The sequence below is a fragment of the Panthera leo genome, chromosome A3, assembly GCF_018350215.1.
Source record: "Panthera leo isolate Ple1 chromosome A3, P.leo_Ple1_pat1.1, whole genome shotgun sequence".
NCBI lineage: Eukaryota > Metazoa > Chordata > Mammalia > Carnivora > Felidae > Panthera > Panthera leo.
This window is the reverse complement of record NC_056681.1, coordinates 24,416,135-24,443,336: the sequence shown is the minus strand read 5'-3', so window position 1 is coordinate 24,443,336 and position 27,202 is coordinate 24,416,135. Positions and strand designations below refer to the sequence as shown.

At 39.7% G+C, this 27,202-nt stretch overlaps 1 protein-coding gene across 1 annotated transcript in view; it reads right to left on the bottom strand.

The window, feature by feature from the left end:
- Positions 1 to 27,202, bottom strand: part of PIGU (phosphatidylinositol glycan anchor biosynthesis class U) — an 81,234-nt gene that overhangs the window by 31,214 nt on the left and 22,818 nt on the right. Inside the window, exons 4-7 of the mRNA XM_042931172.1 lie at positions 26,680 to 26,742; positions 20,344 to 20,453; positions 18,051 to 18,151; positions 4,866 to 4,963 (exon numbers count right to left, since the gene is read on the bottom strand). Of these exons, the coding sequence (XP_042787106.1) occupies positions 4,866 to 4,963; positions 18,051 to 18,151; positions 20,344 to 20,453; positions 26,680 to 26,742 (372 nt within the window). The remainder of the gene's footprint in view (positions 1 to 4,865; positions 4,964 to 18,050; positions 18,152 to 20,343; positions 20,454 to 26,679; positions 26,743 to 27,202) is intronic.

Sequence of the window (27,202 nt, the reverse complement as noted above, 5' to 3'; positions counted from 1 at the left end):
AGGGTACTTGTTGTGATGAGCACTGGTGTTTCATGTATGTGATGAATCACTAAATTCTACTCCTGAAATCAATATTATACTATATGTTAACTATGTTGTTAACTAAAAATGCCAACAAGCTATTTTATGGAATTATACAAGATTAAAGTTTATATGGAAATATAAACATGCAAGGAATAAAGTACTAATACATGCCACAACAGAGATGAACCTCGAAAACATCATGCTAAGTGAAATAAATCAGTCACAAAAGACCACATATTGTATGATTCTATTTATATGAAATGTCCAGGACAGCATATAAAGGCAAAAAGCGGAATACTGGTTGCTTAGAGCTAGAGGGGAAAGGGGAACTGGGGAAAAACAGAGTGACTTAATGGGCATAGGGTTTCTTTCTGGGTTATAAAAATGTTGTAGAATTGATTGTGGTAATGGCTGCACAACTCTGTGAATATACTAAAAATCACTGAATTGTATACTTTAAATAGGTCAATTGTTTGCTATGTAAACTATATCTTGATAAACAATAAAAGCTGTTAAAAGAAAAACACCATAAATAAGTCAAAAGATAAATGAAAAACTAGAAGAAAATATTTGCAGACAAAGGGTTAATAATACTTCTAATATATAAAGGATTCTTCAAAATGGAGAGAAAATAGATCAAAATGCAAGAGAAAAATGAGCAGAAAAAATGAATAGACAATCCACAAATATGAAAAAATGTTCAAACTCACTCATATTTTAAAAAATGCAAATTAAAACAACACTGAGATACCATTTCTCAGAATCAGACTGGCAAAGATTTTTTAATGTGACAACACATTCTATTAGCAAGGCTGTGGAAAAATAGGCAATGTCATACATTCTTATGTCATACATAAGAATACAAAAATTGTATAATCCTTATGGAGGGAAATTTAAAAAGACCTAAAAAAAAAAACTACATATATACTTACCTTTGGATCCAGTAATTCTATTTCTAGAAATCTACCTTGAAGATATCCCTCCAACAACACGAAAATACATATATGCAAGGTTACTCATTAAAGCATTAACTATGATAGCAAAATACTGGAAACAATCTAAATTCCCATACAAAGGAGAAAAGTTGAACAAACTATGGTACGTCCATACAATGAAGTCCTATGCTGCTGTAAAAAAGAAGATCTCTATGTATCAATATACAGTGACTTCCAGGGAATAATAGTAAAAAAAGCAAAGCACAAAAGAGTACCTAGAGTATGCTATCCTTCATATGAGAAAGAAGGAAATACACATGTGTCTGCTCATTTGTGCAAAAGAAATACAAGAAGGATAAACCAGAAACTAAAAACAGTTACTTGGGGTGACAGAGGAAGAAGGAAAAAGAAAAGAACAAGATAGCAGGGATGAGGGCAGGGTAATACTTCTCTGAATATGTTTTTTGTATAGCTGATTCTTAGAACCACAGCAATATTTCTTAGTCTCTTCACATACCCCCAAAAAACCAAAAAATTAAAATCGACCAAGGTGTAGGGGAAATCCAAAATTAATACAAGCAGTAATAAATGAGTCTAACTATATGTCAAATTAATAAGATACCTACATTGAAGGGTTACATGGGAGAAGAAAACTAACCTGAGTGACTTTGAGAAACAGTAACCTGACAGAATTCTGTAATGCTAAAGACAAAAAGAACTACACATATGTGTTATAATCAAGTCAGTAGATATATTTCTTTTTTAAAAAAAGATTTATTTATTTATTTAAGTAATGTCTACATCCAAAGTCGGGCTCGAACTCATCACTCCAAGATCAAGAGTCACATGCTCCACCGACAGAGCCAGCCAGGCGACCCAGTACATATATTTCTGACCTGGGTATTTCTCACAGAAATTCTAGAACCACTTTATGTTGATTTTAGAACTGAACATATTAGCAAATATACTGCAGATAATGCAAGTTGGGCTTCCAACCATTAGAGAAAAATTATACACAAGGAAAAGGGAAAGACTAAAGTGAACCCTTTGGTGTCAGACTGGACTCACTGGTATCAGTATAAACAGGTATCAGTATGAAGAGATAGGGAGAAAAAGAATTACAGACATAGGGGCGGGGTTAGTATACATACATATATTTCACAGCTGTCTGTTAGAAGCAATGCCGCCCAGATAACAATAAGCAGACCTATAATCCTCGGTTTCTCAATGATTTTCACCAATAAAAGCAACCAAGAGTCCTTGAAGAATTGATTCCAGGGCTGGAGCAGGGAAAATACAAGATGAACCTGGAACATCTTGTGGCACCAGAAAGAAAGGAAAGAAAGGCTCAAGAAGACAAGGCTAGTCAAAAAAACACAAAAGCCAATCTAAAAGAGCCCCCAATGGTCAAAGCTAGAAAAATTGTAGCAAAAAGCTAATATTAGTATTAGATTTTTCTTTTTTGAGGTGAAATTCACACACCACATGTTTAACTATTTTAAAGTATGCAATTCGGGTTCTTCAACAGTTGCCTTGAAAGAAGTCTGAGGTGGATGAAGGCTAGCTCCCACTCTACAATCTTGCTGCAAAGAAAACAAGTTCCAGACCAGATTCTGGCATACTTAACATTTATTAAACAAATATTCACTAGCAAGCAAGCACAGAGCAGTTCACACAAATCATTCTAGAAGGTCCATTAGTTGTTTCAATCACAGATTGTAAAAAAAGCTTCACTGGGGCACCTAGGTGGCTCAGCTGGTTGAGTATCCAACTTTTGATTTTGGCTCCAGTCATGATCCCAAGGCTGTGGAATTGAGCCCACATGGTTGTATCCATTTCTCCTAGTGCTCAGACTTTCTAAAGAATGAACTGAGGGGCGCCTGGGTGGCTCAGTCGGTTAAGCGTCCGACTTCAGCTCAGGTCACGATCTCACCGTCCGTGAGTTCGAGTCCCGCGTCGGGCTCTGGGCTGATGGCTCAGAGCCTGGAGCCTGCTTCTGATTCTGTGTCTCCCTCTCTCTCTGCCCCTCCCCCGTTCATGCTCTGTCTCTCTCTGTCTCAAAAATAAATAAATGTTAAAAAAAAAAATTTTTTTTTTAAATAAAAAAAAAAAGAATGAACTGTAAGTATGAAGTAATAAAGGAAACGCAAACAACATACTATTATGTGGAAAAATTCTTGGATTCAACAAGAATCTAGAAAGAGAATCAAAGCAAAATAACTTCACAGTGCAATGATACATCTATTAGACTAGCAACCATAACTCAAATTTGAAAAGCCAGTGCTGGCAGCCTGGGAGGAAATGGTTCACTATACTTTATTTTATTTTATTGTTTTTAAAGATTTTATTTTCAAGTGTTCTCTACATGCAACATGGGGCTCAAACTTCCAACCTCAAGATCAAGAGTTGAATGCTCTACGAACTGAGCCAGCAAGGCGCCCGTGGTTCACTCTAGACACTTTTGGTGGCACTACAAATGGGCTCAAGCTTTTTGGTGAACACTCTGGTCTTGCATAATAAGGACTATGAAAATCCTCACACCTTTGGGTCCAGTGAGTTACCTGGAGGTACATACTTTAAGGAAATAACTTAAAGAAAACTAACTTTCTATACTATTTATATCAATGACAACCAGGGCATATCTCAAATTTCCTAAACAGGATGAAGACCAAGCTAATCATGAATCACTGTGTACATCAAGACAAAGACATATTATGAAGTCACTTAAAATGACAAACATATAGCCTATTCCAATAAATGGAGGTATATACTGTTTTAGCAACACTGCTTTTTTTTTTTTTTAAGTTGATTTATTTATTTTGAGAGAGAGAGGGTGTGGGGCAGAAAGAGAGGAGGAGAGAGAATCCCAAGCAGGCTTTGCACCATCAGCACAGAGCCCAATATGGGGCTCAAACTCATGAACCATAAGATCATCATGACTTGAGCTGAAATCAAGAATAGGACACTTAACTGACTGAGCCACCTAGGCACCCCAGCAACAGTGTTTATAATTAAGAACAAAGGCTCTGAAATCAGATATTTCTTGGTTTGAATTGTGGCACTGTCCTCTGTACATTTTCAAGAAATGTTTCTCTTCTAAAAATGGATTTGGACCATGCAGGACCTGAAAATGGTTACTTGCTCTTGAGGAAATATGTGTATTCTCATTGGTGTGGAAAAGGCAGACAGTCAGAGGGCAAGTTCTTGCATCAGGATGCTTGAGTTCATATCTCAGCACTGTCACTTGCTGGCCATGTCACCTTAGGCAAGTAACTATGCCGGCCAATATTCCAGCTGCAATTCATGGATGTATTATGGCTAATAATAGACTAATACATAGCTAATACTATGACCTACCTCAAAAGTTCTTATGAGGTTGAAATGAAACGATGCCTGCAGAGTGCTCAGTATAGTGTCAGACATAGTAAGTTCTCAGTAAATGTCAGCAATCTGTATTCTTCAATTAATATTTATTGATCACTCACCATGGTCCCAGGATTGCATTACGTACACCCACAACGTTTAATTCCTACAAGAACCTTACATGATGAGTGCTGTTATACAGAAAAGTTTTTTAAAAATGAGCTTAGAGAGGGGTCTATGAATATTAGATGAGAGAAGGAAAATGCAAGATGGTTGGTAGATTCCAACTACACACACATAAAATGAAATACACTTAAACATTTGCAATGTTATGCATAATTAGAACTTAATGGTCACTACGCCCATTTTGTTTAAAGTTAGTCAAGTTTCTTTGTTTGTGTTTTCAAGTAGAAGCAAGTAGATGTGAGACAGGGACCCGGTCCCATTGCCTTTATTGAGCCATGCCCTTCATTGCCCCAGGCAGTGACTGGGCCATGTATTAAATGTCACTTGAGTGTTGGCTTCTGACCAGCAAGTGCTTACCTGGAGGAGATAGAGGAGTCCTGGAACAAACAAGGTGAGTGGGTACAGAGACTGGTATGTTGCTAAGGCAAGAAAAATAGCACTGAGGAAGGCACTACCTGTAAAAGGAAAAAAAAAAAAAAAAAGAAAAAAAGAAAAAAGAAAGAAATAATCCAGCTTTATCAATCAGGATTAGACTCAGCAAGTCCCAAAAGCAAGAAACTTTCTGTAACTGGTCAAATAAGCTCTTGTCAAATATCTCCTGGTGCACAAGGTACTATGCAAACTCACAGATTGATTTCCCATGAAAGGAAACCTAAGAACTCAAAACCATTTACCTTTAGCAACCTGAGACCCCTCAAGTATGTTTCCTGTAAAATTTTCAGACCGAATAAAGGGATCAAGTCTATTAATATCTATGTCCAATTTAACTTATCAACTAAGTCCACAATTATTGCTTAAGCAATTCAGAGCTATGAAGCCTATCCCTATTTTACAATACCCTTTCCTTATGGACTATCTTCAGGTCATGTGTTTATCATTAAAGTATATTAATTTTTATTAATAATTTCCCCATTTCCTACATAAAATGGCCCACTATGGAATTATTAAACATGATGTTACAACAAATTTGCAATGACATGGAAAGATATTTATAACATCCTATTAATTGAAAGTTATAAAAGAGATATATACTATGATCTCATTTAAAAGAAAACATGCAGGGGTGCCTGGGTGGCTCGGTAGGTTGAGCGTCCGACTTCGGCTCAGGTCATGATCTCACGGTCCGTGAGTTCGAGCCCCGCGTCGGGCTCTGGGCTGATGGCTCAGAGCCTGGACCCTGTTTCAGATTCTGTGTCTCCCTCTCTCTCTGCCCCTCCCCCGTTCATGCTCTGTCTCTCTCTGTCTCAAAAATAAATAAATGTTAAAAAAAAAAAATTAAAAAAAAAAAAAAAAAGAAAAAAGAAAACATGCAGGGTATGCCTGAGTGGCTCAGTCAGTTAAGTGTCTGACTCTTGATTTTGGCTCAGGTCATGATCTCTCAATTCATGGGTTCAAGCCCTGTGTCAGGCTCTGCATGAATAGCACGGGGCCTGCTTGGGATTCTCTCTCTCCCTCTCTCTCTGCCCCTCCCTTGTGTGCACTCTCTCTCTCAAAATAAATAAATAAACTTAAAAAAAAAAAAAAAAACCATGCATAAGTAAATTAAAAAAAAAAAAGACTAAAAGACGATGCCCAAAGTTCACAGTGGTTTTTTTTCTCAGTGGTTGGATTACTAATTTTTTTTTTATTTTTGCTTCTCTGTATTTTCTAAGTTTTCTTTTTTTGAAAATTTTTTAATGTTTCATTTATTTTTGAGACATAGAGACAGAACATGAGTGGGGGAGGGGCAGAGAGAGAGAGAGAGACACAGACTCTGTCAGCACAGAGCCCAATGTGGGGCTCAAACCCATGAACTGTGAGATCATGAGCTGAGCCGTAGTTGGACACTTAACCGACTGAGCCACCCAGGCATCCCTCTAAGTTTTCTATAATGAACATCCTTTGTTTATGTCATAAGAAAAAATTGATTTCTTTTTTAAAAAACCAAATAGCTATTCTCTTTCAGATGTTTTAGACAACAGAGTACCCTAAAACCAAAGCTAGAGAACACAAATTAGCAACAGAGGTTTCAAAGTGGCCCAGAAATCAGGAGAGTGATTGACAGTTCAAGGCTGTTATCTTGTGATGATAATGTTTCATAACTGACAGGTCTTGTGGTCACTCTCATTAGTGTGGGTCAACTGTTTACCGGAAATAAGATATCCTCTCAATGGTGTTTCATTAAAGGAGTAACCAGTAACTCCACTCAGGAGTTTTACCCTCTCCCAACCCAGCTCCAGAAACAAACAGAAGGAGATGATCCATAGGATTTTTTGCCCACCAAAGTAGTCTATTTCCTTGATCTAAGAGCCACCTTGGAAGAGGAGGGTTACAAATGTGACTACTTTACAGGAGAGTGAGTGGAGAGAAGAGAACTTTGAGGGCTTCATACCTCAAACCAAAGAAACTCATCAGCTAGGAACAATTCCTGGTTGAAAGAAAGTGGAAGGAAGGCAGAAAAAGGAGGAAGCTGGAAATAAAAGACCAAGGACAGAATTCTAAGGGCTGGGCTGTTTTGCATTGCTGATCAGTGCCAGGCATGATGTCCTGTGTCCAGGGTGCTTGTAAACATGACTGAGCAGGGACAGGATCATGCCCAGCCAAGCTGTGCCACCGCCAGAGGCCCCCACATTCCCGCTGAGCCACAGACACCTAGAACCAGAACCAGGTCAATTCTGAGATAGGGAGATGGCAGCGGTGGAGAAGGGGCTGTTCTGGAGTCTGACAGCTAAACTGGGCTCAAGATTCCCTGACTTGGCCAAAATCTGAATGACACTGTGTGGGAAACCAGCTAAGGGAGGAAAAAAAAATGGAAAGAACTTTTAAATTTAACATGGCTTTCTATAGAGACTAGGGTGCAAGAGAAACAGGCTCTTACCAGAGGAGGGAGGCTAATGCTCCAACTCCATCCGTTCTTATAAAAGTGGTGAAAACAAACATGTGACTTTCACCCCTCTCTCTCCCAGAAGACACCAGGGAGTGAAATAAACACAGTCACCTCCTGTCCTAATTGCCTGAGCTCAGTAATTACTTGTCTGGAGCAGCTGACTATCTATAAGGGCCAATAGAGAAGAAAGCGCTCATAGCATTATAGAATGGACTCATGAGTTTCAGAGACTTGGTCCCTGGATTGGGAAGAAGCACTCTTCCTTCCTTAGACGTAATCAATAGTTAGGAAAAATCTGTTCCTTCTGCTATTCTCTACCAGTGAGTGGCAGCAACATCTCCTTGCTTACTGCAGTGACCCTTCACCCCTCCACGCCCACACTCCTTCTACCAGTCATGTCCTGTTGATCGACCCCTGGAACATCCACCACTGCAGTTCCTGCTCTCATCATCTGTTGCCACACGTTTTCAGCAGCCTCTTCCTTCTCCCCAGTGGTCTCCCCAATCTCCTCCCATGTAATCCTCCAGAGAAGTACCAGAAGGGTCCTTCTAAAACAGATTAGATTGTGACAGGCCTCTCTTTAAACATTTCTGATGATTCTGTTTCATCTACTGGATTAAGTCCAAACTCCAACGGCAAACAAGGCCCTTCACTATCTGGGTCTTATTTTATTTCTCCAGCTTTACCACCTCTCACTGTTCTCCTACACCCACCCCATCCTCCAGCTACTCTGGACCATTCCCTAATTTCTGAAACACCATGCCTTTTCATTCCTGTGTCTGTTCTCAGCCTATTCCTTCTGCCCAAGCTACCCTTCCCTGCCCTCCTTCTAGTGCAGACCCATTCCCAGTGGACAATTAAAATGTCACTTTCTCTAATGAGGCCTAAGCAGAGATGATAACAATAGTGATTACAGCTAACAGTGGTCACTTACTAGGTGTCAGGCACCTCTCCTCTGTACTCAGAACAGTGCTGGACTCAAACAACAACAACAACAACAACAACAACAACAACAACAACATAAAAGCCTTCAGTAAACATCACAATAACCTTGTGAAAGCTCTGTTTTCACAGGTAAAGAAATCAAGATACAGAAACAGAAGGTTAAGTAACATATCATTTTAAGTAACAAAACCACTCAGATGATTCCAGTGTCCATTCTCTAAATTCATTCAATACCCTCATTCAATACTGATACCGTCTTTATAATAATTTGCTAATGTTGTTCTCTCTCCCCATTTGTCTATGAGTTTCTCAAGGGCAATAAACCCCTCTTCACTTTGAATCTCCAACACCTAGCACAGTGCCTGGCACACCTGATGAATGAATGAATGAGTATCATTCAGTGACACATATGAATCCCTTTGAAAATCCAAGCACATTAAAGAAAACCAATGTTTCTTTTTTATTGAGATATAACTGACATATAACATTGTATAAGTTTCAGGTGTACAGCATAATGATTTGATACTTGTATATATTGCTAAACGAGCACCCCTATAAGTCTAGTTGAAACCAATGTTCTTGAGGAAGGAGAACTTAGGAAGTGTAAAACACAGGTAATGAAACGTGGGCAAGGCACAAAAGAAATCTGACACTTGAAAACAACAGAGCCTACTGAATAGAAGTTGAGGACTTGGGGAAGGAGGCTGGGCACAGAGAATGCTCTCTGTGGAGTAAACTATTGGACGGTGGAGGCCTGTGGTCCGGGGGCAGAAACAGGGCATTACAACAGTCAGAAGCCTGATGTGTGGGATGTTGGGGCAGGTGTGGATGGGGCAAATACATAGTCTGAGCAAAAGTGAGGGGGAGTATGAAGACACACAAGAGACTCAGGGCTGATGTGTTTTGAAAAAAGCTAGAAGGGGCATGGTGGGTGGATTAGGAAAGCAGAAGGATGATGATATGTACTTGGGGCAAAGTCAGGAAAGATGAAGAAAAGTAAAAGGTGGGGTGCCTGGCTGGCTCAGTCAGTAGAGCATACATTTTTTTTTAAAGCTCATTTATTTATTTTGAGAGAGAGGGAGAGAATGAGCAGGGGAGGGGCAGAAAGAAAAAATCCCAAGCAGGCTCTGAGCTGTCAGCACAGAGCCCAACGTGGGGCTTGGTCCCATGAACCATGAGATCATGACCTGAGTTGAAATCAAAATGGGACGCTTAACCGACTGAACCACCCAGGTGCTCCAGAGCATGCAATTCTTAATCTCAGGGTAGTGAGTTCAAGCTCCATGCTGAGTGTTGAACCTACTAAAAGAGGAAAGAAAGAAAAGAAAAAAAAAAGAAAAGAAGGAAGGAAGGAAGGAAGGAAGGAAGGAAGGAGAAAGAGAAAGAGAAAGAGAAAGAGAAAGAGAGAAAGAAAGAAAGAAAGAAAGAAAGAAAGAAAGAAAGAAAGAAAGAGGTGACTTCAAGTATTTTAGACAAACTATTCAATATGCAAACATTTTGAAGTGCCTGCTCTATGCCAAGCCTGTGCTGGGTGTCAGGGAAACTGGAGACTGAGACAGTCTCTGTCCTTGGGGAGATCCCAGTAACCAGTGGCAAAATATGGAGGGAGAAAAGTATGAAGCTAGCCCATCAGGGGAATGACACCTAAGTTTTGAACAATGTTTAGGTAAGGCCCAGCAGTCCAAGGGAACAGCATGTGCACAGGCAGGAGGGCGACAGATGACAGAAGGGTGCACTGAGCATGGATGGGACTGTCATTAGCCTGATGGGCAAAAACAGGGTGACAGTTGGGAGGAATGTCTGGAAGAGGGCACAAAAGGGGCTCTTATGGATGTTGATAATATTGTTTCTTTTTTTTTTTAATGTTTATTTATTTATGAGAGAGAGAGAGAGAGAGAGAGAGACAGAGAAAATTTCAAGGAGGCTCCACCCTGTCAGCGCAGAGCCCGATGTGGAGCTCGAACCCATGAAACCACAAGATTATGACCTGAGCCAAAATCAAGAGTTGGATACGCAACCGACTGAACCAGCCAGGCGCCCCAACATTCTGTTTCTTTCTTTTTTCTTTTAATGTTTTATTTTTGAGAGAGAGAGAGAGAGAGAGAGAGAGAGAGCGCGAGCGGGGGAGGGGCAGAGAGAGAGGGAGACACAGAATTGGGAGCAGGCTCCAGGCTCTGAGCTGTCAGTACAGAGCCCAAGGCAGGGCTCGAACCCACGAACTGCGAGATCATGACCTAAGCCTAAGATGAATGCTTAACTGAGCCACCCAGGTCCCCCACAACACTGTTTCTTAAAAAAAAATTTTTTTTTAATGTTTATTTATTTTTAAGAGTGAGAGAGACAGAGCGTGAGTGGGGGAGGGGCAGAGAGAGAGAGAGAGAGAGAGAGAGAGAGAGAGAGAGAATCTGAAGCAGGCTCCAGGCTCTCAGCTGAAAGCAACAAGCCCAACATGGGGCTCGAACTCACAAACTGTGAGATCATGACCTGAGCCAAAGTCAGACACTTAACCGACTGAGCCACCCAGGTGCCCCCAACATTCTGTTTCTTAATTGGAGTGTGGATTATTCATCATTTTGTGAGAATTCATGGAACTGCACATTAATGATTTATGCACTTTCTGTATTTATGTTATACTTCAATAAACAGTTAATCTACAAAGTCTCAGCAAGCAGGTAGGTAGGGGTCAGATGACAGCAGACTTAGATTGCACAATCACCCCAAAGCATCCAGCTACAGGCCTAGACATGACATTTCACATAACGTCTGAAACTGCAGCCTTATCTGGACAAGACCTAGGGTATCTTGTTCATCTAACCAGGAGGAACTATTCCAAGAGGACTATGGGTTTTGCCAAAAAAAGATAATCTACTGTTTATCTGCTGGTACAGCTCAGATACTAGGTTTTCTGTCCCAGGCCCAGTCTCCGGGCTTAGGATGGGAGTATTAAAGTAAATCAGTCAAATGTGCATGTACACTGGCTATAGTATTCAGGGAATTTCATTACCTACCCTATAGCTTTGAGTGTGTTTTCCAACTCTCTACCTGTGTCAGGGTGGGGGACAAGACAAGCCTTGGCAAGACGTGGGGTAACAATGCCTCCAGGGATTGCGTCTTGAAGCAATCTGGGCCTGGATAGGTAGCAGAGCTACAGGATAGCACAGGAATGTAGACAGGGTGGGGCTCTGGGGCTGGTTCAAGATACGGACTACAAGTGGAATGAGCAGAGAGGGGTCATGGACAGTGACCTATACCAGGACAGGCAGTGGGACAGACTGAAATGTGGTGAAAAGGTCCCATGGGACATCTTCCCTCAGAAGAGGAAATTGCACTAGGGCCTAACCAACGAGCAAGATTGCTGGGAAGGAGGAGCCGATGCTGGGGCCTGGTCTGCTATACCAAATTCGTTGCCAAGCACTCTTTTAATGGGGCAGGCTGTCTCGGAGTAGTCCATCCATATCAGTGATGATAATAATTTATTGAGCACATTCTCCTGCCATAACTGCAAGCAGTTTACACATATTAAGTTATTTAGTCCCTCTAATAACTCTATGAAGTGGGTACTACTACTATTCCCATTTTATAGAAAAGGATACTGAAGGACAGAAAGGTTGTTTGCCCAGGGTCACAAAACAAGTGAATAATAATAACAGGATTTGAAACCAGACAGTCTCACTCCAAACCCCACTCGCTTTAACTGCATCACTAGGTTACTTTCTTGATCTCAATCTACACCCATATCATAAAAATCATAATAAGCCAAGCAACTATTTGTTGAATGGGCTCTGCTAAGGCAGTATGCTAAGTGTTTTATATTTCTTGTTTATTCTTCCACTTATCTATGAGGCAGACATTATCTATATGATCAAACTGAAGCTCTTGAAGCTTTGTGATTTGCCCAAGGCTACAGAACTGGTAACTAGAAACTAGCAGTTTTTGAAACTGGGTTGATCTGACACAAACAAAACAAAACAAAACAAACAAAAAACCCAGACTGCTTTATCCTAGGGTCCTGTCCTCTAGGACTTTCTTCATGGGCAGAGCTTTACCCTAGAGGGACCCCATATGGATGGGTTCAGGACTAAGGATCATCACTCTCCAACTGTTCTTCCAGGGCTGAGCTCCAGGAAGAGAATCTCTCATTTAAAACTCCAAGTTCTCCCCAGAAGGCTCAGGGAGCCCCTGTCAATCCTGAGGGATCTTTTCAAAAAGAGGATATTATAAAGAGTAGCAACCAGCATCATCATTCACTGAGCTCTTAGTACATCCCCCATCCCATGCTATATTTGACATGCACCATTTCATTCATTCTTTACATTTGCTCTACGCCATAGGAACTGTTTCAATTCCCATGCTACAGATAAGAAAATTGAGGCCCAGAACAGTTCACTGACTTGGTCAAGGTGGCACAGCCAGTAAGTGGAGGAGCTGGAATTAGCTACCGGATCGGTCTGCCATCAGATCAGCCTGAGCTCTTAATCACCAAGCACTACCTCTGATAGTACTGATCCTTCTTTTTCCTCCAGAAGCGAGTCCTGTCACACACACCTCTTTTGGTGGGACAAGGAGAGCTGGAAGGGTCCTTGGGCTGCAAACCTCAGGAATTCCTAGTCTGAAACATCTCAGGACTACCTATTAACATCTGTTTTTTTTCCTTTTTAAAGCCCAATAAAGACTACTTCACAGGGATGGAATATTTTAATTAGCTCACTGAAAGGCAGAGTAGCCCTTGACCAAAAGCCCCAACCTTTGAAATGAAACCCAGACTGCTCCACTAAAATAACATCAACCCTGCCCTTAGGCCTGCTTGCTAGCCAACACCCCAAAAAGCACGTTGTAATACAATGGCTGGGCCCTGTCCTGGCCTGTAGCTCTCGATGTGTCCCAGCTAACCCTGGACTGTCACAAAGGAGGCCAGAGAAGAGCAAGTAGGAGAAGGGGACAGAGCCAATGAGGCCACTCTGTTCTGTGGGACACTAGCTCCATGGAAGTCTGGGAAAAGAGTTGCCAAGTTTTCTTCCACTGTCCCTAACTTCTTTTTTTTTTTTTTAATTCTATTTTTTACAATTTATATCCAAATTAGTTAGCATATAGTGCAACAATGATTTCAGGAGTAGATTCCCTAATGCCCCTTACCCATTTAGCCCATCCCCCCTCCCACACTCCCTCCAGCAACCCTCTGTTCGTTCTCCACATTTATGAGTCTCTTATGCTTTGTCCCCCTCCCTGTGTTTATATTATTTTTGTTTCCCTTCCCTTATGTTCATCTGTTTTGTCTCTTAAAGTCCTCATATGAGTAAAGTCATATGATTTTTGTCTTTCTCTGACTGACTAATTTCACTTAGCATAATACCCTCCAGTTCCATCCACGTAGTTGCAAATGGCAAGACTTCATTCTTTTTGATTATGTAATTTCATTCTTTTTGATTGCCGAGTAATCCTCCATTGTATATATATACCATATCTTCTTTATCCATTCATCCATCGATGGACATTTGGGCTCTTTCCATACTTTGGCTATTGTTGATAGTGCTGCTATAAGCATGGGGGTGCATGTGTCCCTTCGAAACAGCACACCTGTATCCCGTGGGTAAATGCCTAGCAGTGCAATTGCTGGGTCGTAGGGTAGTTCTATTTTTAGTCTTTTGAGGAACCTCCATACTGTTTTCCAGAGTGGCTGCATCAGCTTGCATTCCCACACTGTCCCTAAGTTCTTATCAGTCAGGTAAAATTAATTTTAATTATGTGCTCACTGAAGAAACTTTGGGGAAAAAAAACAGGTATGAAAAGGAAATAGAAACATGAGCTTACTCTCCAGAAACAAGCATCACTCTTTTGGAAACTATTTTTGCTGTTGTTTTAACATAGTTGAGATTATATTTTATTAAAATATACAATCTTGTGGGGCGCCTGGGTGGCTCAGTCGGTTAAGCGTCCGACTTCGGCTCAGGTCATGATCTCACAGTTTGTGAGCTGGAGACCCGCATCAGGCTTTGTGCTGACAGCTCACAGCCTGGAGCCTGGTTCAGATTCTGTGTCTCCCTCTCTCTCTCTGCCCCTCCCCAGCTCGTACTCTCTCTCAAAAATAATAAACATTAAAAATTTTTAAAATATACAATTTTGTATTCTGCCTTAAAAAATAAGTATTCTCACATAATCTACAATTATTTTTAAGCACCATGTGCATGGCCAAACTGTATGGGATTGAACTACATGGGTAAACCATGTTTTACGTAGCCATTTCTCTATTTTGAAGTATTTTCCATTTTTTCCAGTCATTATAAATCATCCTGCATTAATGACTTTGTATCATAAAGCTTTACCTGTATTTCTGCATTGCTTTCAGATAGGTTCTCATAAGCAGAATAAATCAAAAGTACAAACATTTTAAGACTACTGCCAAACTGTTTCCCAAGAGGCCTGTACTAATTTCTAAGTCAACTTGCCATGTGGGAGAATGTCTGTTTGATAGCACCTTTGTCAGCACTGAGAATTATCTTCTAAAATCTTTGCCAGTTTGAAAGGGGGAAAAAAATAAGCCTGTGTTATTTCAATTTGCTTTTATTAATTACCTATGGACTTGAGTATTTTTCCATATTTTTTAGTCATTTATATTCTTTTGTGAATTCTCCTGTTTTCTTCTCTAAATGAAATTCCTTTCCTAATTTCATTAAAATTTAATTACGTGGTGCAAATGTGCAATGTAGAAAAGTGACTTACAGATTTTACAAGTGAACCAACTTTACTGTATATTGTTAGTAGAGATTATTAATACACTCAAAGAGTTAGGATGGGTCAGAGACCCAACTAAAATAGAATTCTTTGAATATTTTAACAGATTTTAACAGACTATTATTTGTGATGGCCTCTGTTTATAGCTGCCAACAATGGAAGAGGTCTGGTACTCCATGACGAACATACTAAGAAATGGAAGAGGAGGTGGGGTGGGCTGATGAAAGACTTTTACATCTCATTTTATACATTTGAATTTCTTTTATTCTTTTTAAAAATCTTTTAATGTTTATTTATTTTTTAAGGAGCGAGAGAAAGAACATGAGCAGGGGACGGGGCAGAGAGAGAGGGAGACACAGAATCCTAAATGGGCTCCAGGCTCTGAGCTGTCACCACAGAGCCCAACATGGGGCTTGAACTCACAAATCATGAGATCATGACCTGAGCTGAAGTCAGACGCTTAACTGACTGAGCCACCCAGGCACCTCCAATGAATTTGTTTTATTCTTACCAAGTACTTCAACTACTTAGGTGAACAACTAAAATTAAAACAAAACAAACAAACCCCCAAAAACAAACAAACAAAAAACAACTAAATTTAGATTTAAAGAAACTGACAAATATGTGACCAACGCTACAAAATTCACATGAAATAAGTGATAAAAGTAAAACAAAATTGTGTGTATAACATTATAAAAATGTCTATGAATTCATACAACAGAAATATGGATATAATATAAAGATTTTTGTTCTGTGGAACCAAAAACAATGTGGCTATAAGAGATACATATCTTTTTCACATGTTTTTCCCCCAAAACAAAAGCTTTCCATTGATTTAAAAAAACATACAAAAGACATTTTTTAAAACAGCATATTTCACATTTTTGTGTGAGATTCCTATTACACGTAACTTCAGAGGCTATGTCTTCAGTCTTTCCATCGTTGTACTTGGCTATTTTAAAGGTGGCATTTCCAAAGGCGAGTGCTCAGTCCCTTCTGCCAGGCTGCAGCACAAGGTCTTTATTTATTTATTGGGGGGGGGGGGGGGCAGTAGGGGCAGAGGAAGAGGGAGAGAGAGAATCCTAAGCAAGCTCCATGCCCAGCGTGGAGCCCGACACAGGGCTCAATCCCACGACTCTGGGACCGTGACCTGAGCCAAAATCAAGAGTCGGACGTTTAACTGATTGAGCCACCCAGGGGCCCCTAGAGTCCTTATTTTAATGGACGCCAGATACCTTGATCAATGAATCTACCTGAGCCCAACACTCTGGAAACAGGGACTGAGGCAGGCAGTATTCACAGATAGCAAAGAGTCTTCACTATTTCAGAGTTATTTCTGACAAAATGACCACAATTTTCATAACAAGAAAATATCTAGTCATGGATAATAAGTTAAACTAAACAGCCTACAGAAAGACTACCCACAACCACTGCAAAGAGAAACAATGTCTTATGATGACCTAAGTCATTCTCATGCCACCCTAGAAAGGGTATGTAAACTCTAAGTAAAAAGCAAATTTTTTTTTTTTTTTTTTTTTTACTATATGAAATTTACTGTCAAATTGGTTTCCATACAACACCCAGTGCTCATCCCAAAAGGTGCCCTCCTCAATACCCTCTCTCAAGCAAATTTTAAAACTCTAAACATAAATAAATAAGCATTTTTTAAAAACTATTGTTAGGCACTTGATAGATCTAGCGGAACAACTGGGGGAAAATAGGGATTGGGACAAAAAGACTAAGCAAAAACAAGCAAAAAAAATTATTATTATTATTATTATTATTATTATTATTATTATTATTTTAATGTTTATTTATTTTGAGAGAGAGAGAGAGGGAGACCCTGCACATAGGTGGGGGAGGGGCAGAGAGAAAGGGAGAGAGAGGGAATCCCAAGCAGGCTCTGTCAGCACAGAGCCCGATGTGGGACTTGATCTCATGAACTGAGCCAAAACCAAGAGTCAGATGCTTAACCTTTTGAGCCACCCAGGTGCCCCCCCAAAAGATAATTATTAACCCCAGGAAGAAGAAAAGGTTATACAAGAAAGAAAAAGTAATCATAGTTACTACTTTGCCCAACAATGAATAATACATACTGTGTCATAAAATATAGGTACCAATTACTGATTTAATCAAGACTGTGATATAACTTCTCTTAGGTAAAAGGGAAGTGAAGACATGATACAAAAGAGCTGAATCTTTATCTCCCATACGGGAATGCAATAGATAATGTCTAAAATATATAATTCATGAAATAGCAATATGAGATCTTAGAAACATGGAAGTAGGGCACCTGGGTGGCTCAGTTGGTTAGGCCTCCGACTCTTGGTTTCAGCTCAGGTCATGATCTCACAGTTCGTGGGTTTGAGCCCTGCATCAGGCTCTGTGCTGGCAGCATGGGGCCTGCTTAGTATTCTCTATTTCTCCCTTTCTCTGCCCTTTCCCTGCTTTCTCTTTCTCTCTCAAAATAAATAAGTAAACATTAAAAATTTTTTGAAAAAAATAAAAGAAATATGGAAGTAAATACCAGCAAAAGCCAGAAAGTAGTTCTTTTGAAGTTGAACTAGGGATGGGAAGAGAGGCAAAGGACTGCTCTTCTCATTATAAGCTTTTTCTCAGTTTTTTGTTTGTTTTTTAAAGTTTATTTGCTTATTTTTTAAAGTAATCTCTACGTAGACCCAACATGGGGCTCAAACTCAGGACCCCAAGATCAAGAGTCCCATGCTCTTCCAACTGACCCAGGCAGGTGCCCCATTGTTTGTTTTTTTCCAACTCTGTTAACAGTAACTCTCTTGAGTAGTAGAATTTCAGCATCTTCTAATTTTTTTTTCTCTTAGCTTACTTAAATTTCCTATAATAATCCTGTATTATTTGTGTAATTAAAAAATATGTTCTTAAGTGTTGGATTTTTTTTTTTTTTTTTAATCCACAGAAGAAGTATTACAAAACCCTACACAAATCAAGTCAGGGACCGAGCTTTGGGCTTTCCTTTGGGGCCTTACCTTTTATCGTGGTCAAAATGAAGAAGGCAATGAGGGTGTTATTGATGGCACAGGTAGACTTGGCAACACAAGACAAGACCGTGTAGGGATTTAAGAGATAGCTGGGGGAAAAAACATACAAAATTGGCATCAGTAATCCCAGTCAAAGGACCAGGGAGTCCTGGCCACCACAGGTAGGCAAGTCAAGGGACTTACTAAAACCATACTCAAGGGAAGGCAATTCTTAGAAATGAGTTCTCTTAAGTAAAGAGAATGAAATGGTGTTGGCACCAATTAATATAAGACACCGAACATTCACTGCCTAGTCTGTGCTGTGTGGTAAATCATCACAGAGATCCAGTAAACTAGCGATACCATTATTCCTCCGATGAGGAAACTGAGACTCAGTGGTTAAGTAATTTGCCCAAGGCTTCACAAGTTAATAAATACATTCAAAATCAGTACCTCCTGGCTCTAAAGCCTATGTTGTTTCTAGTACTTCAGATCTCATAAGTGATAAAATTTTACCAACTCCCACAGAGCCATATATTTTAGGAATGGCTACAGTTGTCTTTGAAAACCAGGAGGTAATTTGTCCTCAGTTGGGCTCCTAAGCTCTGACACAGGATACCCCCCGTTCCTCTGAGAGGTCAGAGTAGCTTTGGTTTAGCCCTCTTGGTAGTCAAGCTGTATCCACCAAGCTAGATCCCAAGTACAGGGTAAGAATCTACTGAATTCAATGAGCTGGTTGTCATGGAACTTCACAGGACATCTTGAACTTCTACTGGAAGGAATTAAGCTCACAAACCTAGTCTTTTCTTGAGGTGGGAAGGAATGGACTGAGCAATGAATTTAAAATGCTGATTAGGGAAATCTTGTGCAGTCAAAATAGATTATTATTTTATTTATTTCTATCCTCTTCTTCAGAAGATTTGAGGCAGCTCAAATGAGAACAGGTAATAAAAAATAATAGGAAAATAAAAATAGAAACAAAAAAAATCAAGACCAGGAAAAACATAAAAAAAAAAAAAAAAAAGGCCAGGGAAAAAAGACCAAATGGGTTTTCTACAGCACTGTAATAATCAGCTTCAAATCTGGTTCTGAGTTTCCTGGCAGACAAAGTGAAAAGGGAAACCAGTTACATAATTCTGATTATTAGATAGGAAGAAACATACCAGTGTCTCAGGGAGAGATTATAATTATTATTCACCAGTAAAGACCTTAAATCCAATACCTCCCAAGGCTGTAAGAGTAGCAGTTTTAAAAACCAAAGGCCCAGAAATTGTTGGTGTTTTTTTTCAAGAATTACAGACAGGCTTGTTATACAACCTTTAAAGAAATGGCTGCTGCTATTATAAAAGTATCCCCAGGAGATAAATGAGTCCATAAGGGATTCATAATGTTGCTAAACCTCTGGTTCTAATTAGGTAGTTCTTGCTAGTATTTCTGAAATACATAGAAATGAAAGCTGTTTGGTGGGAGAGGGGAAGAAAGCCATTTCTAAATAGCAGGTGATGTTCAAAAAGCAGCTGCACACCACCTAATACTGAACAGGAGATTCACATATAAAGCAGAGGGTTGAATAAACTGTCCTCACAAGCCCCTTCTAATTCTGAAGTTCTAAGGTCATGTTTTTCCATGAGGAAATTTGCCCATCTTGTTTACACTATATCCCTAGAAGCTAGTATATTATTCATATTCAATGACTATGAGCTGACTGAATAATTATTCACATTTGCCTATCTCTATATAAACAAGAATAACCTGAAAGAATTAAACTTACAGGCAGCACTGAGTACTCCTAGAGAATTCTTTTAAAGAGCTTCAGTAAGTTCCACTCTCCCATACTGGTCACCCAGCTGGGATGGGTCTATCTGGCTATAGTTTTCTAAACTACAAATGGGGGACTAACTGTATATGAAACATAGGAGATGCTCAAAATAATGGCCATATAAAGATTGGAATTTTATTCAATCCATATATACAATTAAAGAACTTTGGGTTTTTTTTGTTTGTTTTTTTTTTTAAAGAAACATGGGTTACAAGTAGGCTGGAGCCCAGATCAGCGTGGAGTGAAAAAGCATTTGTGAAGGGCTGATTGTGCATGTCCCTGTGTGAAGCTTTGTCCCAAAAGAGACAGAATGGCTCTGTCTCTTTTGCTGGCCAGAACCCCAGTTGTGCAACAGAACCACAGCAAGTACTTGATGACTAAGACCGCAGATCTCCAAAAATACAACAAACAACATGAGAAAGTCTCATCAGATTTTCCTCGCATTCACTGGCACCGAGCCCTGTTTTGTCAAATAATACTTACAACAGGGCCACTTTCAGAGGGATGTAACGCATTTCCATAGGGGTTCGGATGAGTTCGGCCACATCTGGGGCATACTGGTCTAGTTCTAGGAGGAGTTTCTGCTTTTTAAACTGGAAAAAAAAAAAAAAATGACAAAACACATTATTTCCCATTGCTTTTAGAATGAAGACAGTAGTCCTTCCATGGCCCACATGGCCCCACCTGGTCTGGCCCTACCTCTCCAGGCTCATCTCATACCCACCTCTCGCCTCACCTCTCATTTTCTGGGTTCTGGCACATGCCATACCCCTCCTGCTCCCAGGCCTTTGCATTTGAATTGGAACAACCTCTTCTTCTCTTTCCTTATTAGCTCCCACATAGTCTTTAGATCTGTTAAATCATTTCTTCTTCAGGAAGGCACACTAACCCCCTTCAAGTAGGTAAAATGTCCCTATTAATACACATTCTTTCATAGCGCTGTTCACAGTTATGACTTTTTTATTTATGTGACTAATATCTGTCTCCCTCACTAGACTATGAGTTCCATGAGGACAGGGACCATGTTTTTGCCAATAATTTCCAATACCTGGCACAGTGAGCAAACAATAAATATCTATTGAATGACTGAATGAATAAATGGCAAAGCAATGTTCCCAGCCCTGTTGAAGAGTTACCATGACTGGCCTAAGAACTCCAAAGTTCCATCAGCAAAGTGAAATATTTTCATGCAAAGTAAAATGATCCCCTGATGTCACAGTATCCCAGGTTTTCTTCCATGTTCTCCTGTTTCAAGTTTTTGACTCCCACAGAGGAAGTGGGGAATGGCCATGATGAAGAAAAGGAGGAGAGCTGGGTGTGGCTGGGCAGCTGGAGAGTCAGGAGGGAATGAGACGGGGGTGGAAAGCTCTTGCCTTCCCCTGGTATGTCCCAACAAGTTCATGGGTGTGCTCCAGAATGAAAAAAAGTTAGGCAACCCTATAAGCAAACATGGGTCAGACTATAGATGGAAAAAGCCTCTGAACCCCAAATGGGTAGCCTTGCTGATTTAATGGCCCAAGAATCTTATTTCGACAGGATAAATTCAAGGCTGCAACTGATTATGAAAGAGAGTAGTGCAGAGATGTCACAGTAGCAAGTGTGCAGGATTAAAGATTTAATGATAAAAAAATGCATGTACAGAACATTGCACTATACCATTTACACAAAGTTAAAAGCATGCAAAATAATACTACGTGTTATTTAGGTATATATGCAAAAGTAGTAGAAGTTAAGGCCCTGTGTGGGGACAATAAACACTAAATTCACAACAGTGGTAACTGGTGAGAGGAAGAATAAGGAGATGAAAGTCTCAGAGGCAACTTTATGTGTAATGTTTTATTTTTTAAGTTGAAGTAAGTTCACAGTACATATTATTCTTTACATATTTTTGTATGTCTTAGGTATTTCAGAATTTTTTTAAATGGAAAATTAAAAAAAAATTTAAAGATCCATTTTTCAATTCAAAAGAAAGTATAGAAGTTATCACAGGAACACAGGTAAGCCCAGATTTCTTGCACAAATTTAGTAGTAAAGAGTTAATCAGAAAACCAGAACAACCTTCAAAAACCTCCTTTGATCATCTCTGAGAGTTCAGGTTAAACAGTGGGAATTATCATCGGTAAAAGTTAGGCTACCATGCACATCTGGGATTGTTTAATTAAAAAGACAATATATAAACTACAGTGCTTTTATCAGAGAGGAGGGGGCTGGCTCAGCAGACAGAGCACTTAGTGAGGACAGCTGCAGCAGTGGTAGAGGAAGGAGGCCCTGCTAGCTAAGAGTCCCTGAGTTCCTGCAAAAAGAAGGCCATCTGGCTGGGGGGAGATGCTCAAAGAAGCCTGTTGAAGGGAAGCAGGGAGTCAATCCAGGAGCAGCCGGAGATACAGGTGGGAATGCAGACCCAGTCCCCAGGCTGGAAGCCTGCCATCAGGACTATAGGAAGGGATGGGGACAGCTAAACAGGCATGTGCAGATCCTGGGCAGAGGTGACCCTATGCCAACAACTAAAGAAAAGTACTTCCTAATAACCCCAATCTTCCAAAATACTTTGAAACAGAAAGAGTTATAAAAGGAGAGCCTGTAGGAGAGAAAGGCAATCAGGTCAGCAGTCCCCAGATTCTCTGCTATCTCTTTTTGTCTCCCCCCAAGCTCACCAGCAAAGCCCCCATGATGCCTGGCCTCATGGTCCCAATTATTGACTCAGCTCCCCCGAAGAACAGCCAAACTCCCTTTTAAAAATCCCCACTGGATCCAGTCAGAGACAGGAAAATGGCTACAAGTCAAAGGAAAAGCGAATACACACACACTAAGAAAATGTTAAAGTATAAAAATAAGTGAGGTTAAGGAGTACAAGTTAAAATCCAAAGATAAATATTTCTATATATTCAGCAGCCTTGACAATGATGAGATTTAAAACTATCATAAGAGAGATTAAAAGTGGCCTAAAAGGAAATCACCTGACTGATCATTACCTCTGTGATCATTAATCACCTCATACACAGATGCCTGTGCACTTTTCCATATGTGTGTTGTATTTCAATAGACATTTTTAATTAAAAAATAAATCTCCAGGGTGGAGTTTTCTTTCCCTTCTATCCATTTCTCTATGCAGCCTTTCCTTGTCCTTACAAGATTTGGTTTTACAAGGACATTATTCCCCTGCTTCAAATAAACAGCTTTTTCTAATAATTGAATCTGTGTCTATACCAATTTGCAACCTCCAAAACTAGGGTGTCCAGAGGTGGAGTAGTGAATACTCCTCCCCCCCCCCCCCCATCTCTGTTAGCTTCACCGCATTCCAAGTTCAGGAGTCTATGCTCCAAATTTACAACCCTCTAATCACATTAAGGGAAGACACATTTTTATCACTCTCTCTCAAACTACAAGCAACTTTCTAACACAAATTCTGAGTCCCAAATAGAAAGTACAATCTCAGCAAAGGACAGACTAGATTAACAACAATGCTTTTGTCAAGTAAGGTAGATGTAAAATGTGAGAATCCACTGGTCACAATCAATCAGCATTCATATTCCATAGGCTAACAGCTGGAGAAGGGCTAGGAATGGAACCCACCTTTGCACCATAGTTTTCCAGAACACGTTTGAGTATAGACACAGCTTTGTTACCATGGATCTGGTCTTAAATCCCAGCAAGACTAAAATTCTTCCATATGCTATGGGCCCATTCTGACAAAGTGGGGAAGATTTGGGGGAAGATATGTGCTGCTACTCTATCCACATCATCAAAAATCTGCCATTCAGAATGAGTTAATTTTTGACACAGTGTAAATAAAACTCTTGTTCTGACCAAGAAACCTAATGTTCCAATAGGCTGAATTCTGAGGATGGAGAAACAAAACTATTCCAAATTTCAATTCAGTCTTGGTGACAACAGAATGTTTTGGTGTGTTAAAAAACAGGGTATCAACAACAGCTCATTTGGTTTTCTCTCAACCTCTTTAAATCACACAAAGAAAAAAAATTCTCTGTATGTTTCCATATAAACTCAAATAATAAACAAATGAATTAAAATTATCATTGCTCTAAATTAAAGGGATCTCTTCTACTGACACTGATGTCTAACTTTGTTAGGAAATTAAATGAAACCTAGCTTCATTACTTACCCTTAAGCTTCCCCCACCATTAAAAAATTGTTTTAATTAGGGTGTATGCGTGGTATGTTTATGACAGTTGAACAGGAAAAAAAGGAGTACATATGATGTTGGCATCTCTAATCAACTTTCACTAAAACACATTTCAGTTTTACATTTTGGTTGAAAAGATCTAGCCGTGTTCTTAAATGAAAGCTACCAACCCTCCCTTGGATATTCACATATATCACATCTATACCGTGTATATGTATGTGTGTGTGTGTGTGTGTGTGCGCGCGCGCGTGCACATGCACGTGTATACACATACACTGGTGGGTACAGACACAGATCTACTTTTTTCCCAGTGTTTTTTATTGAAAATTTATAAACTATAGAAAAGTTTATAAATAAAACACCTAAATCCACTAATTGTTAACATTTTGCCACATTTCCTTTATCTCTACACATACATATGCAAACATGCAAATTCTTTTGCTGAACTATTTAAAAGTAAGCTGTGGATGTCATGACATTTCACCCCTAAATATTTTAGCATATAACTTCAAAGAACAAAGACTATGGTCTACATACACAATCTATCTTGGGGAAGAAAATAACCACTGCTAATTTATCTCTGCATTCCTCAGCTTATGAATTTCACAACCAATTATTTCATCTCTAGCCCTCAAAGGAATCCTGTTGAAGCATTTCACCTCAGTCCCTAAAATTTTCTTTTCTTTTCCAATCCTACTGAAATACAACTGACATATGATATTGTGTAAGTTTAAATGTACAATAAGATTTAAAACATGCACATATTGTAAAATGATTACTGCAATAAGGTTAGTTAACACACCCATCACCTCACATAATTCCTGTGTGTGTGTGTGTGTGTGTGTGTGGTAAGAGCATTTAAGATATACTCCTTTAGCAACTTTCAAGTATATAATACTGTTAACTATAGTCACCATGCTATACATTAGATCTCCAGAACTTACTCATCTTACAACCAAAGTTTGTACCCTTTGACCAATACCCTCCCATTTCCCCTATCTCCAAACCCACCCCCTGTCAACCACCAATCTATTCTGTTTCTAGGAGTTTGACTTTTTATTTATTTGTTTAAAGTAAGCTCTATGCCCAATGTGGAGCTTGAACTCACGACTTTGAGATCAAGAGTCACATGTTCTACTGCCTAAGCCAATCAGGCTTCCCAGTTTTACTTTTTTAGATTCCACATATAAATAAGGTCATACAAGATTTGTCTTTGTCGACTTATTTTAGTTAGCATAATGCCCTCAGGTTTGTTTATGTCCCAAATGCTCCACTGGTTTAAGATGTACACTCTCTGGTCTTATAGGGCTATTAAGCCTATAAACGGACCCCGATTTAAGAACTCACAATTCAGATATTTTGTACATCTCTTTGAGGTCCATAATTGTAGAATTCACTTAGCTTTGTTACTAATGACCAGTGCCACAGAAAGGCAGACTGCTACTTCTGGTTCTATTACTTGGTAACAGACGTGAAAATAAACCACAGACAACACCAGTGGGATGCAGCCTTTTCTCTCCCCAGTTAATCTCAGTGGCTCCTAGCCAGTCAAGGAGGACTGCAGCCAATTTTTAAAATAACTACATGGATAGTACACATGGTTAATCTGTTAACTCTCTTAGAACCCAGGAAAATGAAAATGGTCACGATATACCACTCCCTTTGGCTATTACATACGGATTAAGACTAAAGTTTACATCAATACTTCATCAATACTTTCTACAGGCGGGGTGCTGGGTGGCTCAGTAGGTTAAGTGTCTGGCTTCAGCCCAGGTCACGATCTCACAGTTCATGAGTTCAAGCCTCCACATCGGGCTCTCTGCTGTCAGCACAGAGCCCACTTCGGATCCTCTCTACCTCTCTCTGTCTTTCCCTCCCCGTTCCCTGTTCACATGCTTTCTCTCTTTCTCTCTCAAAAATAATTTTAAAAAAGGGGGCACCTGGGTGGCTCAGTCAGTTAAATGTCTGACTCTTGATTTCAGCTCAGGTTATGATCTCATAGTTTGTAGATTCGAGCCCCATGTCGGGCTCCGCACCGGCAGCATGGAGCCTGCATGGAATTCTCTCTCTCTCTCTCTCTCTCTCTCTCTCTATCTCTCTCTCCTTCTCTCCTTCCCTCTCTGCCACTCCCCTGCTTGCTCACTATCTCTCAAAATAAATAAATAAACTTAAAAAAAAAAAAGAAAAGATTACACCTGATTAAAAAAAAAAAAACAAAACAAAAACTTTCTACAGGCATTTACTACATGCCAAATTTTCCAAAGAAGATTGTTCTCTGTAGGGAAACAGAAACTACACTGGGAATCCAATTTTACCTCAGATAGGCATAACACAGTGAGTTAAAAGCTATATTCATGAAAGGAAGATTATTAAGGGTCCTCATTACTATAACTGTAGTTCAACTCTGCTCCAGAAAGTCTAAAGTTGCACAGGTGAATGGATATTAAGCTACAGAGATTAAACTGACCTTTCTGTATCTATTAGTGAAGCTGTCTTGTTGGTTTAGGTTTGGCCATTGCAGAGCTGGCTTAACAGGCCAGAAGCTTCATTCCTATTTCTTAGTATTTTTAAACAGTTGGATCCTTACGTACACGACCTTTGATTTTTTGTAATAACAGAGATCAGAAGGCTACCAAAAAATTCCACCAGTTTTGTTTCACCCACTGACTACTTACCACAACTTTATTGAAGTCTTGGATTGCAAAATACAGGGCAATGGCAGTGAGTGCATCAGTTACCTGTCAAAAGAAAGAGAAACAATAGTATAAGAGTGAGGAAATGCTGCCAGGGCCTAGAGATTTTGGATGGTGGTGGTCTATTTGGTAATGAATTCGTCCAGTCAGGCAGAACCTCAACCTTCACTTTGACTACCCAAAGATAAAGCCTTTCAGGGAGATTTGACTGGACAACCTTGAGGATAAGGATGCATCAAGGCTTATGTTAGCCTTGTGTACCACATCTGTTCTTTAATTGCAAGTTACTCAAGTTTTCTATAAAGTAGGAATAATACCCAATACTTTGCAGGCCTGATGTACGTCAAGTGCCCAGCACTAAATAAGTCCTCAATAAACAAGAGCCATTATAATTATTAAGGAAGACCTCAGTGGATCTCCTACTTGACCCAGATTTTCAACTCTACATTAGGCAAGTGTTTCAAATTACTATCTCTCAAAACAGCCCTGTCATCTCAACTTTGAA